General features: G+C 23.8%; 3 protein-coding genes across 3 annotated transcripts in view; 1 reads left to right on the top strand and 2 right to left on the bottom strand.

Moving 5' to 3' along the window:
• LOC128956278 (40S ribosomal protein S3-A-like) overlaps positions 1 to 18,594 on the top strand; it is a 195,722-nt gene that overhangs the window by 16,276 nt on the left and 160,852 nt on the right. The gene's annotated exons all lie outside the window — the stretch shown is intronic.
• On the bottom strand, positions 4,410 to 7,111 carry LOC128955598 (DENN domain-containing protein 1B-like). Its single transcript, XM_054301272.1, has 2 exons — positions 6,045 to 7,111; positions 4,410 to 5,981 (listed from the first exon to the last, which is right to left on the bottom strand). Exons 1-2 carry the CDS (start codon positions 6,930 to 6,932, stop codon positions 4,410 to 4,412), a joined length of 2,460 nt encoding a protein of 819 aa, XP_054157247.1. The 5' UTR covers positions 6,933 to 7,111.
• LOC128956274 (probable phosphoserine aminotransferase) lies at positions 7,552 to 9,749 on the bottom strand. Its single transcript, XM_054301967.1, has 5 exons — positions 9,535 to 9,749; positions 9,414 to 9,474; positions 8,783 to 8,852; positions 8,031 to 8,588; positions 7,552 to 7,973 (listed from the first exon to the last, which is right to left on the bottom strand). The coding sequence occupies exons 1-5, from the start codon at positions 9,592 to 9,594 to the stop codon at positions 7,601 to 7,603; spliced, it is 1,122 nt and encodes a 373-aa protein (XP_054157942.1). The 5' UTR covers positions 9,595 to 9,749; the 3' UTR covers positions 7,552 to 7,600.

Below are 18,594 nucleotides of genomic sequence, written 5' to 3'. Positions count from 1 at the left end.
GAGTAAATTGAAAACACAATTACAAAATAGATTAGATAATAAATTTTTTAGTATTTTTGTAAGAGATAATATAACAAAATTAAATATTAATGATAAAAGTGAATTTATTAATAATTGTAAAATTGTTTACACACGTGCAATTCAATATTTGTGTAATCATTTTGATTTTAATGATTCACCGTACCGTCTATTTTCAAAATTAAATTTGGATCAAAATTTAAATTATGATAATATTGTTAATATAGCAAAAATAATGAATATTGAGATTAATTTTGATGATATTTTTGATGAAATTAATTTATTTAATGTTTATTTAAATAAACTAGATTATAACATCAAGTCATTAAATAATATTAAAATTTATTGTAACATATTTTCAAATATTAATTTACCTAATTTACTTAAAATTATTGAATCAATATTATGTATACCAATTAGTAATGATTTTGTTCGTTCGAAGCGAACATTCAGTTTAATGAGAAAAGTTTTAAGAGATGAGAGATCTCATATGAATTTACAATTAATTAAATCAGAGATTTGTATTAAAACAAATTTTTCATTAAATTGTCAAGAATTTTATGATTATATAAAAGATAATAATGATATATTGAAATCTGTAAAACATTGGAAAAATTAATAAAATATATTTAATTTTAATTAATATCTATAATTATTTATACAGGTTAAAATACAGGTTTGAATAAAATATATACAGGAATTAACAGGTTAAATATATAAAAATCTTATGGTTATACAGGATATTAATAAAAATGGTGGTCAGTCTAACTGTAGTGTATGTTTTGCAATACAAAGTTTACATACAGTATAACACTTAATATAGTGTGAAGTTTGCATACAATATACTGGACTTTAAATTGCTTTTAAATTACACTATAAATTATTTATTTTTCAAAAAATCATTTAATATTACTGGACATTTTATGTCCAGTGATAATCAACTAGTATATATTATTTTTATTAGACAATTATGCTAACTTCTATAATAAATTAAAAATTTATAAAAAAAACCAGTTAAGAATGCTAGAAAGCATTTTTAGAAAAAAAACTTGAATAACATTGAAAACTATTAGTTTTATAATTATAGCGGCTATATAATAACATAAAAATTTAAAAACTGGTCAAATATACATAATATAAATATTGTAATGTATGGTATCAAATGATTCAGTATGACAAAATAAACAACAATAGTCATGTGGGGTATCAAATGATTTAGTATAACAAAATAATAATCTATAATTATACATTTGCCGCTTATACTTATTCTTTTTGTTCCCGTAGATATCAAAATTTAATGCATATTTTTTATCCTTGTTTTTGATTCTTTCTTCAAATTTATATTTTAAAAAAATTCTTAAAATTTTTTATACTTTTGCCGCCATTTTTAAAAAAAATTATACTGATATATTATATCATATTTTTGATACTCTTTACAATTCTAAACGTTAAAATTTTTACCTAATTTTTTTTACTTTGGCCGCCATTTTCTTTATGTTCCCGAAGAGATATCAAAATTTTAATGTATATTTTTTATTCTTGTTTTTGATGCTTTATTCAAATCTATACTTAAAAAAAATTTTCTTAAAATTTTTTTTACTTTGGCCGCCATTTTGTCTATGTTCCCGAAGAGATATCAAAATTTTAATTAAACTTTTCAATACATTATTAGTAGTCCTCTAACCGAATCTGAAGTCAGAATTTCAAAATTCGCAAAATGAAATGCTACACACACACACACACACACACACTAAAAAGGCTCATATAGATTTCAGAAAACAAAACTTTTCAAAAGTTTTTTTTGAATATTACTGTATTATATTAGTTAGTGATAAAATTTTTGCAAAAAAAATAATTTAACCGACAAATGATTTTTATATAATGCAAAGTTACATGAAATGAACATAAAAGAGTAGATAATAAACGCCATAATATATTTGATAACATTTTTAATACATTTTATAAACTATTTTTTAGTTTTGTTTTTAACAAACATTTTAAGTTTGTTTTTTTTGTTTTGTTATTATTGTTTCTTTTCTTTAAGTAAAAAATTGCTGTCCTTTCAAATAACATAATAAATACAGTACTGTATATACAATAACAATAACAACAATATATATATATATATATATATATAATTTTTAAAAATGTGTTACAAAAAAAATCAAAGTCAAAGATTCCTCAAATAAAAGTATAAATAGTAATAATAATAATTTCAAAAATTTAAGCCATAATTAAGTAGTAATGCTAATTTATGCTGAAATAACATAGCTTTAAATTAAAATTGAAAATATAACAATACATTTTTAGATTTGAATTAAAAATATGGTTGTTGATGAAATGTGCACACATACAGACAGAGACTATTATTTTAAAGTTTTATCTTGATTTTGATTATACCTAATTTTTTTAATTTTTAATTTTTAATTTTAAATATTTTAAATATTTTAAAACATAATTTAATTAATTTCTATTGTTTATTTTTCATATTAATTTTTTTATCCAATTTATATCACATTCGCGTTTGTTTTGTTTATTTTTAGGTTTTATTTACTGAAATCTACAGTATATGTAATTCTCTGTTCTTAACTTTTTTTTACTTATTTGGATTGATCTCGACTTTTGTTGATTGCATTACATTTAAATGATTTTTTTTTTGATAACAATAAGCGCACATTCATACCAACACTTTCAAAACAAAACATTAAAAAATTTTAATAAGCAATAGAAATGACAATAAAAAATGCCTATAAATACATATAATCATAATAATTTTTTTTTAATTTTTGCAATTTAAAAAAAAATTATTATATTAAATAATTGAATATAATGTGATTTTTAATAATTTATATTTTTTGCTATTTATTAATTAATTTTTATAATAATTATTATCAATGTTAAAATACTTAATATATATATATATATATCAGGGTTAAGCAAGGTTTTGGATTTTAGGGGGGAGGGTAGACCGGGGTAAAATTTACAAAATTCTCGAAAAATCTTGGGGGGGGGGTTATTGGATGGGGTAAGATTTTTATTGCATTTTTAAACAGCAATTTTTTCAAAAATCCAAAATCAAGGGGGGGGTCAAGAGAAAATTCCCTAAAAATTCCTTAAGTTCCCGAATATTCCCATGTAAATTCAATAAAATTCCCATAAGTTCCCGTATAAGTTCCCGGGAAAATAGGTAAAATTTCCAAAAATATAAAAAAAAACTTAAAAATTAACAAAAACTTAAATTTTAACAAAAAATAAATATTTTATTTTTAAAATTTAAAAATTAATAAAAACACATTTTAACAAAAAATAAAATAATGTATTTAAGATTTAAAAATAGTTGATAAAAGCATTAATGATACACTATGAGTTATTTTTAGTATTTTAATAATTTTTAACTTTTAACATAATTAATTATTTAAATAATACTTAATGTTCATAGTTTATATATATAATTTTATTTTTTAATGTTATTTTTATATAAATACTGACTGAATACTAATTATTAAATTCAAAATTTTTAATATTTTTTAGTTTAATATTTTAATTAAATTATGTTATTTTTTCATGAGTTTTAACGTTATTTTAACTATTTTATTTATTTTTAATCAATAATTAGATTCATATAAATTTTAAAAACATATAAACATTAAAAACACTAAAATTAAAATTTTTTAAAACTTCAAAAAATTTTCGGCGCCGAAATTTTAAGGGGGGGGTCATTTCTCCTCGTTTTTAAGCGACATTTTTTCCCATTTGGTCAAAAAGTCTGGGGGGTAAAATCCCAAAATCTCGATCTTAGGGGGGGTATTTTGGCCATACCCCGCCTACCCCCCTTACTTAACCCTGATATATATATAAATATATTTTACGTTATGTATGGTTGTCTATGTGTTACCAATTACATGATGTAATCTATCGTATAATAAACTATACAATTGTTTGTATGAAAGTGTTGGTATGAATGTGCGCTTATTGTAATACAATATTTTATATACTTATAATTATTACTATAAATTTTTATAAAAACAAACATTTTTTAATCATTTGTTACTTACTGTATTGTTTGGTCAGTTATTAAAAACTATATTAGTTAAAAATTTATTTATAATTTATTTTAAAACAATTTTTATAAAATACATTAAATAATGATCGTAAATATACATAAATATAAGCTAATTTAATGGTCATAACCGGTAAATATTTAAAAATTTATTTAAATAAATATATAAATTTATTTATCTATATTTAATAGTATCTATATATAGAATAAAATTGAGAATTTAAAAATATTTATAATATTTAATCATAAAAACAACATTTAGTTTTAATAACAATTCACATAAATAATCAATTATTTGATTTAATAATTATCGTTAAAATTGAAATAACATTCAATCAAATTGTTGCCAACTGTTTGTCGCTTTAGTATCGGTTGACATGAGATTATTATTTGAAGTATTGTTTATCTGTTGTGACGACCAGTTAATCATTGACGACAAGAACTGATTTTGTTTGCTGTTTATAAGCGCCGAACCGTTGCAGTCGGAGGTCATAGTGTTGGCAGTTTGTGCGGTCACTGATGGCATTTGACCGACAATTTCAAAGCTATTTGTCGTTTGATTCTGACTTTGACTATCATTCAGAAGAAATGGATTAACAAGACTTGACTTTGCTGTCACTGGTGTCGCAAATGATGACAAACTTAATCTCAAATCATTTAAATTATTATTAGTATTATTAGTGGCGAATGAATTCCAATTATTCCTAAGAGTCTGAAAATCAAATGTCTTACTCTCAGATGGTTTGTCTTCAAGCAACGGATCAAATATGACATTAGAGTCGTCATCTGGAGGAGTGTCCAACTCTATCAGCGATTCTTCTTTATTAGTCTCTGGCTTTGATTTGCGCACCAAATGACTTCTTGGAGGCGGAAGAGGTTTTGTTATGAATGGCATTGCATTTGTTTGTAAAGAGCTGTTGCAACTGCTTTGGCTTTGAATTGATTTATTAGATTTACTGCTATTCGTTGATTCATCCGAAGACTTTTTGTGAAGAAAATCTTTGAGTTCGCCCATCAAATCGATTTCGATTCTATCGAATGTTAACATATCGTGCGAGTGCTCGGAATCGACATCAGAAGCTTCAGGTGATGCCTCGGGAGCCATACTATTAACCGAAGATAAACATGTTTTGGAAGTAACACTCGAAAGACCACTGTTTACAGACAATGATTTAGAAAAACCATTTTGCAAACCACTTGTTATCGGTTTGTCATTATTATCACCAATAAGTGTATTCCTTTGTCGAACATAAGTAATTGTTTTGTCAGTCTTTCCGATAACATTACCGCTGACACTCTTCTTGATATTCGATGGTTTCATTGGTAGAGTAGGACTGGACGGTGCACTCGACGGTTTGTGTACCTTATATGATGAAGACTTGTGAGTATTGTCGGCATAACTATACGCTTTGTTTTCGTTGTTTTGTATTTTAGTCTTAAGGTCTTTATACGCCCGACGACTCTTGTCTTTGACCTGTTTGTAAGCAGATCTCATAACAGGATTGACATTCTTAAGTATGGCTCCGCCTTCCTTACGCATCGCACCCAACCATTCCTTGTACTGAGTCTTCAGCCGATGAGTACTCTTCTCTTCATACATATTGACCTCAAACTCAAACTCATCGCTAAAACCTTCGCCATTATTGAGCATTTCTAGTCGGCCTTCAATAAACTGACGAAATATCTGCAACTGAAGCATCTTTTCGAGGAATGTTTGAACTGATGGCGAACGGGAAGACACAAACGCCTCGTAATTAAAGCTAATTTTCTGGCCGGGAGTAAACCGAAGCGCATCTCTATAGGCGCCAATCAGTGACACCAATGCCCGTAGAAAAGATCGGGCGACCGAATCGCCTAACATTGAGGACATGGGATTACGCAAACTCTTCTTCAATGTGTGAACCTATTGTTTAAGAATATAAGCTATTAATAGCTATAAAATTAATCATTTTGTTTGATAACATACGACATCAGTGGGAAGCATATGGATGTCATCAAATGGCGAGTCTATCCGATTATCATCGCAATCAAGTATCACAATGTCTCCCAATTCAGATCGTTTCACGCGATTCATAATCACAGCGGGAACTCCAATAAGGAATGGCATGGGAGCGCTCAGGTAGTCGAGCAAATGTTTGGGTAACACCGGTATGAATATATGCTGCCAATGCATCGGATAGATTAACGAGTTGGCCGCCTGAACACATGCAGACAGACGGCTCAACTTCTTGGATGTCATTATAATACGCCTCTCATTCAACATATTAGCAAATATGACGATCATATTCATAGCATCGATGGCATTGAAATACTCAGTTAGATTGCGATCTTCGGGTATCGAAGGCATCTTATGGTGATCGGGACACGCAGTGGTGAACTCCAATATCTTATTATTGTCACAATAGGTCACATTGAGCTGTAGACCGGGTTGGGGAATGTCGGCGACATAGACGGCCTCTAAGAACTTCGATAATAGTATGCCATCGGCGGCACTCGTATTGTTGGTCAGTTCAGCGCAATGGTTGAGCACACGGAAGAATGTCGAGTGCCACGGAAGGTATGACAACATAACCAGACAGGTATGACCTCTGGGCGCGTGTCGACAGAAGCCGAATGTCCACTTCGAGTCAATGTTGGTCAACACAAATGAAAAGTGTGTAACTGTTTCGATGTCCAGTGGACACGGATAAGCAAATTGTGGCACAGATTTCAGTATCTCTTGCTGTGAGTATGAGTCCGGATATTTCTGAAGTATAAACGGTTGATCAGTGGTGGCCGTCGACGGACACGCAATCTCCAGATAACACTCAAACAGATGACAAATGTCACCGAAACACATCATACGTGAGCCCATTGAGTACAAGAATTAACTGGCACTTCGGTAAACCCGATGACCACTAATGATAAACAAAAAACATGATTCAAATAACTTGATTATCACTGTTGATGATGACTGATGTGATCATCAATTGTTCAGACATTTATAACTCTATATCTGTATATCATATGTTTGTTTGTTATGTTGTGTTATGTCGTCAATGAATGACAATAATTGTGTTACAAAAATATTTAGTATTTAATTATTTGAATTAAATATTAATAAATGTTTTATCAATTTAATAAAATTTTCTAAAAATATTTTTAACGATATTTAATAATTCAATTAATTAATTATTTAATTGAATTGATAGTAAAACTATAAATTTATATTGTTTTTAAGATTAAATAATATTAGAGTTGGGGCAACTTTCCCAGGGAGGGAAGTTCCCTAATAAAATCCCTTAAATTTATATATATATTTAATTTTTAAATATTTATCGGTTTTAACGATTAAATTTGCTTATATTTATGTATATTGATTATCATATAATGTATTTTATAAAAATTGTTTTAAAATAAATTATAGTTAATAGTTGTTGTAATGAATGACCAAACAATAAGTAACAAATTATTTTTAAAAAATGTTTGTTTTATTAGTTTTATAGTAATAATCAAATTATCAGAAAATGTTAAAAATATGGATTATTTTTTATATGTCTTTTGGAAATCAATCATAAATTGGCGCAAAACTTGTGTCTCTTCGACAGTCATTGCATTGAAAAGCGATGCTCTGATACCACCAACAGATCGATGACCCTTCAGTTGGATCATACCCTTAGCCTTTGCCTCGTCGACGAACCGCTTCTCCAGATCGGTATCACCTGACTTACCGCCCACACGGAATGGTATGTTAACACGACTTCGCGAATTGGGATTAATTGGCGAATAGTAAAAGTCGTTGGAGTTATCGATAATATCGTATATCAGTTGACATCTTTCGGTGCTTCGCTTAGCCATAGCTTCAAGACCTCCGTTGTCTTTAATCCACTGAAGGAATAGTCCGCACATATAAATACTGTAAAATAAATGTCATAATTATTAGTCCATAAATATGTTTAGTTATAAGACATACGAATAAACTGGTGGTGTGTTATATAGTGAGTTGTTGTCGTCCATTATCTTGTAGTCCATAATCGATGGACAAACAGACATAGCTTTGCCGATCAAATCCTTGCGAACAATAGCTATGCCGAGTCCAGCGATACCGCAATTCTTTTGAGTTCCGGCCACAATTGCGCCGTACTTTTTGATATCAATAGGTCGGGTCAAAAAATTGGAGGTCATATCGGCCACTAGCGGCACATTTGGTAATCCTTCGGGAATGTACGGGAATTCAATTCCGTGAATTGTTTCGTTGTCCGTATAGAAAAAGTATTTTGCATTGGCGTCCAGTTTCCATTGATTTCTTTCCGGTATTTCCACATAAGCGGTCTGTTTCGGTGTCACCCGATTGACATTAGACACATATTTCTGTGCCTCTTTCAATGTCTTATCACTCCAGGCACCGGTCACTATATAATCGACAACCGAACCGTCCATAAACTGTGAAACGAGATTCATCGGTAGTGCAGCAAACTGTCCGGTACCCGAACCGTGCATCAATAAAATACTGTAGTTATCGGGTATACCTCTGATTTTGAAAAATTAAAATCCATTTATAATTTCATTTAAAAAAAATTATAGATAAATATAGTTCAACTATACATTAACAGCATAACTAATTAAATATAAATCTAATCAAACAATATATTGAATGAGACAATAGTTTTGCTGTTAATGTATAGTTATTCCGATAAATATTAGTCTTATTTAATAAGTTCTTACATTAGTTCTCTCAACAAGTTTTGAACATTTTTGACAATTGCTTCAAATTCTTGAGATCGATGGCTCATCTCTTATAATTAGATTAAATAATTTAAAAAATAAGTTATTAAAATTTTTACTAATAAATTGTGACAAATTTTTATTTAGTAATCTAGGTTTACAAATATAATTTATAGATTTATGATTTAAAATAAATTAAGATTTTAAACTACTGTTTCTGTTAAATATTTTAAAAATTTCATATTAGTGTAATATGCAAATATTTTAATATATAAATCAACATCATATATAAAAATTATATTAATTTTAATGCCATTAAATATAATATTTTGATATAAATATAATAAGTAAAATATTAGAGTATAATACTATATAATATATAGTATTATACTCTAATATTTTACTTATATAGTATATATTGAATTAAAGTTAAAGTAAGTTAACTATAAAATGATTAGCCAAAAAAATAAAATTGTACAGTATAACTAATGTAAACTTTACAAAAATATATTTTATATTCAAGGTTATAATTTACAATATGTTCAAAATTAATGGCAACAAAATTTATAATAATAAAATAATTTGAATTTATTACAAACAAAAACAATTATTATTTATTTATAATACATACCCATAATACTAATACCAGTGTTAGCGTAATGGATCAGTTCATTCTGGGCTATTTTGAGCACCTGTAGATTATTTAGAAAACAATTATTATTATTTTTTTAAATAACTAAAATATATGTTACCTCTGCTGGCAGTTTTGCCGGACCGGGAGAAAAGTTAATCACTTTTTGTTGGACAGACATTTCAAATGTTTATAACAAAAATTACTAAAAATCGGTTAACAGTTTATCAAAATTAAATTATTTATATAAAAAAATATGAATTACTATGAATTATATAAAAAAACTTTGTGTATTTATAATATTAAAAATGTGAGAAATATAAAATAAATTTCTTTTATATATAGAAGGTTATAGTGTAAGACAAAATGATTGTTGCATAATATATATATATATAAGCTCTATATAACTAACAAAAAATGTGATTATATTTAATAAATATATTTTGAAAATTAAAAATTATTTGATATTAAATAACAAGTGAATAGTAACTCAATCTCAACCTCAACAACAACAACACATATACACAACTCAACTGTAATTTACTGTTCAATAGAAAGACTTTTTTTTCACGTCATTAGACTCTCTGTCTGTTAAACAGATATTCCGGTTTTTGAGAGAAATATTGGCTAATATACTGTATAATAAACAGCAATAACTTACCCCTACTTATACAACGTTACAGAAACAAGAAAATATAATTTTTTTAAAACTATTTGTTGTTAAGTTAGTTAAACAAAGTTTATTAACAATAATATTGATTATATTATTAGATATATTTTATTTAAATTAGATTGAGTTTGAGTTATCATACAACAGATTAGTGAATAAATGTAATTTAAATGCAATAAATAAATATATTATTAACGTTGTATTTGTTGGGAAATTTAAAGAAACTTTTGGAGATACTCCCAAATATTTATTAACTATGTTTTTCAAGGTTTTCGTGTTTTAATCTGTGTTTGATTTAAATTATTTAGGAATTGAAAAAAATACACTAAATTATTATTGTATTGAAATAAATAAAACTAAATGCATGTAAATAACCAATGCAATTTAGTAAATTATATTAAATAAAACATTTTCTTTCAAATATAAAATTAAAATAATTATAAATTTCTATTAAGTTTATTTTAAAAAATTTAGATGAAGTTGAATGAATGAATTTAAATACATTATTTTGTAAAATATAATTTGAATATTTTCTAATATAGCATTTAATTATTTTTTATGTTCAATAGATAAACCATACAGTCGGGTATTTGTTAATAAAAAATAACATTATTTATACAATAGAATTGAATATTTTGTTTAAAAAATAAGTTATATTATCATGATTTTTGTTTTGAATAAAATTTTTAAATATCAAATGTTCGTTTCACCAAATAATAGCAAACAGATTATTTGATTTAATCAAAATTGTTAAAAATTTATTTAATTTTCTATTTAGATAATATGTATGTGTAGTATTACTATGTATTTTTTATTATAAATCACAACCATGGTTTTAAGGAAATAAATGTCTGGCATTTTGGGCATCTATATTATTTGTCTGCCAATTTAAATTGCTAAAAAGCAACTGTATTTATAAAAAATATCATAATTTAGTATTTTTATCTTGTTAATTAAATATACAATAAATAGATATATATTTCCAATGAGATTACTACTGTTTTTTTCATTTATTGAAAACAAATATATATATACTATATATATATACGGTATATATTTACTGTATATAATTAACTAAATACTGTACTTAGCATATATTAATATACTGTTAAATCTTGTATCCCCATATGAAAATATGTAAGTCATGGGGAATAATGCGAGTTTGTGAAAGATATAGTTTTTTATTTTGAATAATAGTTTGTTACTAGTTGTTCCATACCCTTTGAATATGTTATCCATTTACTGATTTATAATATGTAAAAATACGGTAAATGTATACAAATTCCATTTATTGTTAAACACTGTTATAACTAATTAATTACCGTAATATCTAAATATACCGGTTTTAATAAATTACTGTTAATTATCGGTCATTACAGTTCCCTATTCCCCCAATTTTGGTTTTCCCACAGATTCGTTTAATTTACCAGGGTTGTAAAAAAGCGAGTTTTTTACCTTATGAAAATGCTAGTTTTCATGTTTTTTTTATTTCCATATGAGGAAAAACACGAATTTACGGTATATGTATGAAACACATACACAATGCAAAAACATATAGACACGAACTGGTAGTTTCATGAGCTAACAGTGCGCGTAATCCATAATAGAAATCCAGAGTCAGAATATTCTCTATAGTTATGGTTGATATGAAAGACAAGTTTCAAAACATTTTGTGCCTTTCAATCGACACAATCAAGTAGTAAAACACACAATAGATTTACTATCGACTATACTATCAATAGATTGCTGTTTTGTCATAATTTTAGTCATCAACTAATATATGGCTAATCCTTGACTTTTGAAATAATAAGAAACTAATATTTCAATTAATATAGAAAATACTCTATTTATTTATCGTTCTTCTAATATAAAAATTTATATAAAAAAATAATGAACTGTTTTTTATATAACAAAAACAATAAATAAAAGTTCTAACAAACAATTGAATTCACATTAAATAAAATGCTTTGATTATAACAAAACTTTTCCAACTAATGTGTTGTTGTTTTATTTGTTATAATGGATTTTCAAATATATATATAATATTGTATATATTGTATATAAACTTTATGTAAAATTAATGGATTGTTTGAGTGTTAAGATTACAACAATATTAATGATCGTTAAGATGTTCTGATTTTATTGAAATTACTTAAAATTGTAAGTAAATTAATAAATATAATATTATTAATGAGTATAGATTTTTTAAATTACATTAAAATTATATATATATATTTGTTTATAATTAGTTATTAAATGATAACTTTTAAGAATTTTTAATAAAAAATTTCTCATAAAATTATAATCAGTTATCTTTAGTATAAATAATGTTTTAATTACTAAAATAATTATAGTAAAAGCAAATTTTAATAGAAAACAATTTTTAAAAATATTTTTTATAGCTAATTTATAATAATATACTTTACTTACTACTAAAATTAATTAAAATCATAGATATAAATAAAATATACTTTATATTGGATAAATTGTAAACTAATTATTAAACAAATGTTATAAATAAATAATAATTAATATTAAATAAAATATATAATTAGATTTGATAAATTATATTTTTATGGATTGTTAAACTTTTAATTAGACAATAACTTTTTTCAAAATAAAAAAATTACTTAGAGATCATTTATGTTTATTATATGACAAAAATAACAACTTTAACAATGAATGCGATTACTTAAACAGAAAATTAACATATAATTAAAGCATTGATCCAAACATAATATGTTAAATTTCATTAAAACAAATAACAATTTTAATTATTAATTTGTATGCATTGATGCCATAAATGTTTTAACATTTTCTCATTTATTATAGAGATTACTGATGAAAACAAAAATTAAAGTTTTATTGAAAACAATTTTCAGCTCTAATTAATAGAATTAGTATTTAAAAAAATGATTGTAAAAAACGATTTTTAAAAACAATAATATGGATTAATGTCCGGCAAAACATGTCACACATTAATGACAGTTATCATACATTGAGTGATGGATTCATCACAACATACGTGAGTCTTAACAATGACACCAATATATCGTCAACGGATACACCGGTTCTGGCAATTGACTATCAGTTGACCGATATTTATATCGTGACAATTGTCGTGCCGTTTGTTTTGTCGCTAATCATTAATATAGTGCTAATTGTGTCACTAATGCAAGCAATACATCAAAGAGACGATACGTCTTGTATCAGACGGGGACAGTCGATGCCGGTCGTCGATCTCATACTACTCATCCTCTTTATGTCGACAATTGTAAGGCTTCTCCTGAAAACCGGATTACAAGTACTTTGTTTGAAAGGTTAGTCCCGAAGGACTTGTATTTCTTATATATATATATTTTTTTTTGGTTGTTATTCTTGTTGTTATGCATTATATAAATATATTAAACCTATAGTTATTTATTAATACAGTATAAAAAAATACGAAAATATTCTTTAAGCATAAATTTTTTGGTACATTTATATAAACATTTAATTAATATACAGTATTTATTTAAAACTTTGTGTCAATACTTTTATAATATGTTTTGGTAATTAGTAGATAAACTATTTGTAAACTTTTTTAAATTGAGTTTTTTTGTTAAATTTTTTATTGTTGTTGTTATTGTTGTTATGTACTAAAGACTATTTTTATTATATTAAACTTTTTTTTGGGTCGTCATTGTGTCGAAGATTTTTTGTGCCAAAACTGTGTCTCCGATCTAATGTCAAATTGATGTCGTCTTTACAGAATTTTTTTTTGATATTTAGATATTTTTAGATTTTTTCATATTATTGATTGATTTACAATGTCTTTGAATGTTATTTTAAGTACAGTGTTTACTATATATATATATATATATATATTTATATTATTATACTATATTAGTATATATAAATATCAATAGTTTATACTCTTTATATATATTTATATATATTGTATTTTATTACATTTTTAACTAATAACACACACACACACACACACACACACACACACACACACACACACACACACACACACACACACACACACACACACACACACACACACACACATACATACATACATACATAGAGAGAGAGAGAGAGAGAGAGAGAGAGAGAGAGAGAGAGAGAGAGAGAGAGAGAGAGAGAGAGAGAGAGAGAGAGAGAGAGAGAGAGAGAGAGAGAGARAGAGAGAGAGAGAGAGAGAGAGAGAGAGAGAGAAAGAAAGAGAGAGAGAGAGAGAGAGAGAGAGAGAATAAAGATTAATTTTGTGTTAATATAATAATCTGGTTTTTTTATAAGTAGTATTAGTACATAGTATTTATTTTTAAAACAGTTAACATCAAGTGTGGGATTAATTCAATAACCGAAATTATATCAAATAATAACAAAAGTTTTAATGCTTATTAACTTTTTTTAAGTGAGATTTATATTTGGATATATTGTTGGATATACTGGGGTATATATATATACAGTGTATTTAATATAATAGAGTTATGCAATTTCGACAATTCCCGAAACTTTGATTATTTATTAAATCGTCGGGAATTTGATATTTATACAAATATGGCAACATTTAGAAAAAAAATCCCAAATAAGACAAAAAAATTTGTAAAGTTATATAAATGTTTTTCCACGAAATTTTCTAAATATTAAATGATAAAACAGTTTAATACAATATTAGCTGAACATCTAATACAGTATATAATATTAATTTTATATCTATCATTCATAGATTATGTATGATATATGTGTGAAAGGAAAGCACACTTTAGTCAATAATATTTTGCTATTAAAAACTGTAGTTTTGTATGTATTGTTAATTTTGTATATGTATTGCAATACTTAATCTATTTTTTGTTAATAATGAATAAAACAAAGAATCGTTTATAATTTTAAGTAAATGTATTTTTTTAAAAATGTTAAAAATGATGTTTTTATAATGTAAAATAACCGATAATGTGACAAATAAACTATAAGTACTAATAGCAAGAAAACCCAAATTTAATTTCCCGATTTATATCCCAATTTTGGACCTTTAAACTCCCGAAATTGGATAACTCTACTTATAATTTATAAGTAACTTATTATTTATTAGCTGACGTAAACATTGATATTTTAATACAAACATATTATCCAACTTTATTATTGCCTAATATTATATTGATTTATAATGCTTTTGTATATTTGATTTTTTCAATTCTATTAATACTTTTTTTATGTTGTTTTCAATTTACATTTATTAATTAAAATCATAAAATTATTAACTAATAATTATTATTTATATAAAATAATATTTAAAATAAAATTTTATACAAAACAAACAATACAATTTTAACTTAAATATAAATTATTTTTTTTTATTATTCTAATAATTATTTATATTAAATCTTTAGAATAATAATAATAATTCATAATAATTCTATAATAAGACATTATGTAAAAGCATTGTACTGTACCTACAAAATATATTTATTTAAAAATAATTAAACATAAAGCTTAAAATCATTATTTTTTGTAAGAAAATTTAATTGTAAAATAGATAATCATATTATTAAAAATTTAAGCATACACTAAAACAATAATATACAATACTACCTATGATATATTAAATGATATGATATTATAGATTTTTTTATATAATAATATAGAAATAAATGTTTGTCTATTATTTTTATGTCACATTTCCTCCCATCAAAACAATTAACACATGATTTATCTATCGGTCTAATAGTCAGTAAATCCGGTTTATGTTTGTTTTTGATAATACATTATATCATAAAACCAAAACTAAAAATTATAATATAGTACTTATTTTCATAATCTTAAATATTATAGAAAAAACATATATATATATATATATATATATATATATATATATATAAATCAGAATATAATTTATATTATCAAATTATAAAGTAAAATATTAAAATTAAATATGAAAAGTCAATTTTTTTAAATGTGTTAAGCTTTATAGTTTAATAATAAGATTTATACAAACAAATAAAATTATTTGTCTATTTATTATATTATACTATATTAAATTCTTATATTTTATATGCAAAATAATTATATAAAATAACATTAATTTAGAGTTAATTATATTATATATACAATATATATATTTATTTATGCGTAATAAACATAATAAAGATTATTTTTAATACATTTTTTAAATATTAAAATTCATTGATGCTTTTTTAACAAATTATACAAAAAAATATATATAATACATGCATATATAGAGTATTATAACCAATAAATTATATAAACTATACGATCAATATGTTGACTAAATTAAAACAACTCCCATAAGACTTCTTATATTAAAGTATTGCTTTTAATGATAATAATATTAATTTATATAAAATTAATACGATATACACTGTATATTATACATTACAAAGAAAATCTATATTACAAATAAAATTTATTTAATTTTTATTTAACTCAAATTACAAATAATTTGCTAATATTTTATGTAACAATGTTATACCCAATGGCATACCAATACATATATTACATATTATCATTAATAAATAATTTTTATTTTATTTCCTAATCCAATGTCTATAAATTAAGCCAAAACTATCCAAAGATACGGTAAAATAGAGATTTTAATAAATATCGTAAATATATATTATTAATAAATATAAATACGCTATATATACTGTATATTGTTTATCTTATAATGTATATGTTATTTATATATCGTACAATGTACAGTATATATACTGTATATACAGTATTAAAACTTTATTATAATGTTTACACATTATCATTGTTAGAAAAATAGGCAAAATTTGATGATAGAAATTGACCATGCTCATTCATTTATCATATAAGTTAATACATTGACAATAGTTGCAAACAAACAAACAAAAATACTAAACAAATTGGACTAATTTTCAACAATAATGTACTAAATTATTATTTTTTCGTGATTTTTGTTGATTAATGTATTAATTTATTAAATGTTTTGTAAAATGTGTTATATATATATCTAAATAAATTTATATTTAATTTTAACATGATTTATTATGACATTTTATATACCGTATATGACTTATACAGTAGACTATAAGTGAATAAAATTTATACTCTATATTATAAATGTAAATTTAATAAGTTTTTTATTATATTTATTTATTTATTATTACACATTAACTTTATGCTCACATAATAAAAGATAATTATAGCTAAACATAGTATACTGTATATATATATAATATTTTAACAATTTTTTCTAAATGTTTTTGTTCACTATTAATTTGTTCAATATTTTACAATATATATATATATATATATATATATATATTTATGTTTATCAATATTATTGTATAGAATATATATATATATAATAATTTTGTTTCAAATATAATTTTATGTTATTTACTATACCTTATGTATTGTATTGTATTATAGTGTTTATTGTTTATTATTTTTAAAAATATACTAATATTTATAACAAATATTCATTGTATGAATATTAGAAAAAATATCACACAATTCTAACGTATATTAATAAATAATAAAATAGTTTTATATAAGTATTGTATTAAATAACAAATAATATTTATTATTGGCATAAATTAATGTCATTTTTACTAAATTAATAATTTAGATAATTAAAATACACTAATTGATTTATTATTATTATTATTACTATTAATACTATATTTGAAAAATACGGATCTTATCTATTTATAAATTTAATCAAAACAATTTGAACTTAAATAAATAAAAAAATAATTATTTTAATCTTAATACAATATAGATTATACTGTTCAAAATAAAAACATAATTGATATTGGGTGTTTGAGTTATTGGATATTTATTTTTACAATAAAACATTACTAATAACATAAAATTAAAATCTCTATAAAAATATATATAATATACCGGTATATAAAAGGATATACATTGTGATTGTATGGGAAAACTTTTTTTTATCATATAATAAAATCACAGCATTACTATTGATATATTAAAATGCAAAATGTCTTTTAATAAGACTAATATTGAGTGAAAAAAACTGATAACATTTTATTTTATTATAGCAATCAGTCTCTCATTATTTTGTTGATTATATTTAAAGGATTTCTCGGAACGTTAGGAATGTTATACTTTTTCGACTTTTTTTCCCCCAATAAAAACCATTTCAAAATAACCAAAAAAAGTATTATAAAGTAAATTGAATAAAATTAAATTGTTGTATAAATTTTTTTTAATAAAAAAAGACATACAAAATGTATTAAATATTAAAAATACATATATTATATAAAATATGTTATATAAGTAAAATTATACAATTTATTATTAATGACATTATGTCAAAAACAAACAACAAAAATTATGTTATAATAATATAATTTTCAACGACATATTACTAAAATGTAAATCTTTTATTAATTAACAAAACATTAAATCATTTTTTTTAATTGAATTTATAATTAGTGACTTACGGACACAAACAAAATTATTAAACATAGAAAAATAATTTAGATTTAGATTTTTTAATTAATA

Source organism: Oppia nitens, unplaced genomic scaffold (assembly GCF_028296485.1).
Source record: "Oppia nitens isolate AA-2021 unplaced genomic scaffold, nextdenovo-longstitch-racon4-pilon3 scaffold2_pilon_pilon_pilon, whole genome shotgun sequence".
Classification (NCBI taxonomy): Eukaryota; Metazoa; Arthropoda; class Arachnida; order Sarcoptiformes; family Oppiidae; genus Oppia; species Oppia nitens.
The sequence above is the reverse complement of the archived record's forward strand: the minus strand, read 5'-3'. Positions and strand labels throughout refer to the sequence as shown.

Coding starts and splice junctions, on each gene's coding strand:
- LOC128956274 (XM_054301967.1), bottom strand. CDS start 9,594: ATGTCTGTCCAACAAAAAGTGATTAACTTTTCTCCCGGTCCGGCAAAA. Junction 8,853..9,413: donor CACTGGTATTAGTATTATGG/GTATGTATTATA, acceptor TCTAATTATAAG/AGATGAGCCATCGATCTCAA. Junction 8,589..8,782: donor AACTTGTTGAGAGAACTAAT/GTAAGAACTTAT, acceptor TTTCAAAATCAG/AGGTATACCCGATAACTACA.
- LOC128955598 (XM_054301272.1), bottom strand. CDS start 6,932: ATGGGCTCACGTATGATGTGTTTCGGTGACATTTGTCATCTGTTTGAG. Junction 5,982..6,044: donor ATATGCTTCCCACTGATGTC/GTATGTTATCAA, acceptor CTTAAACAATAG/GTTCACACATTGAAGAAGAG.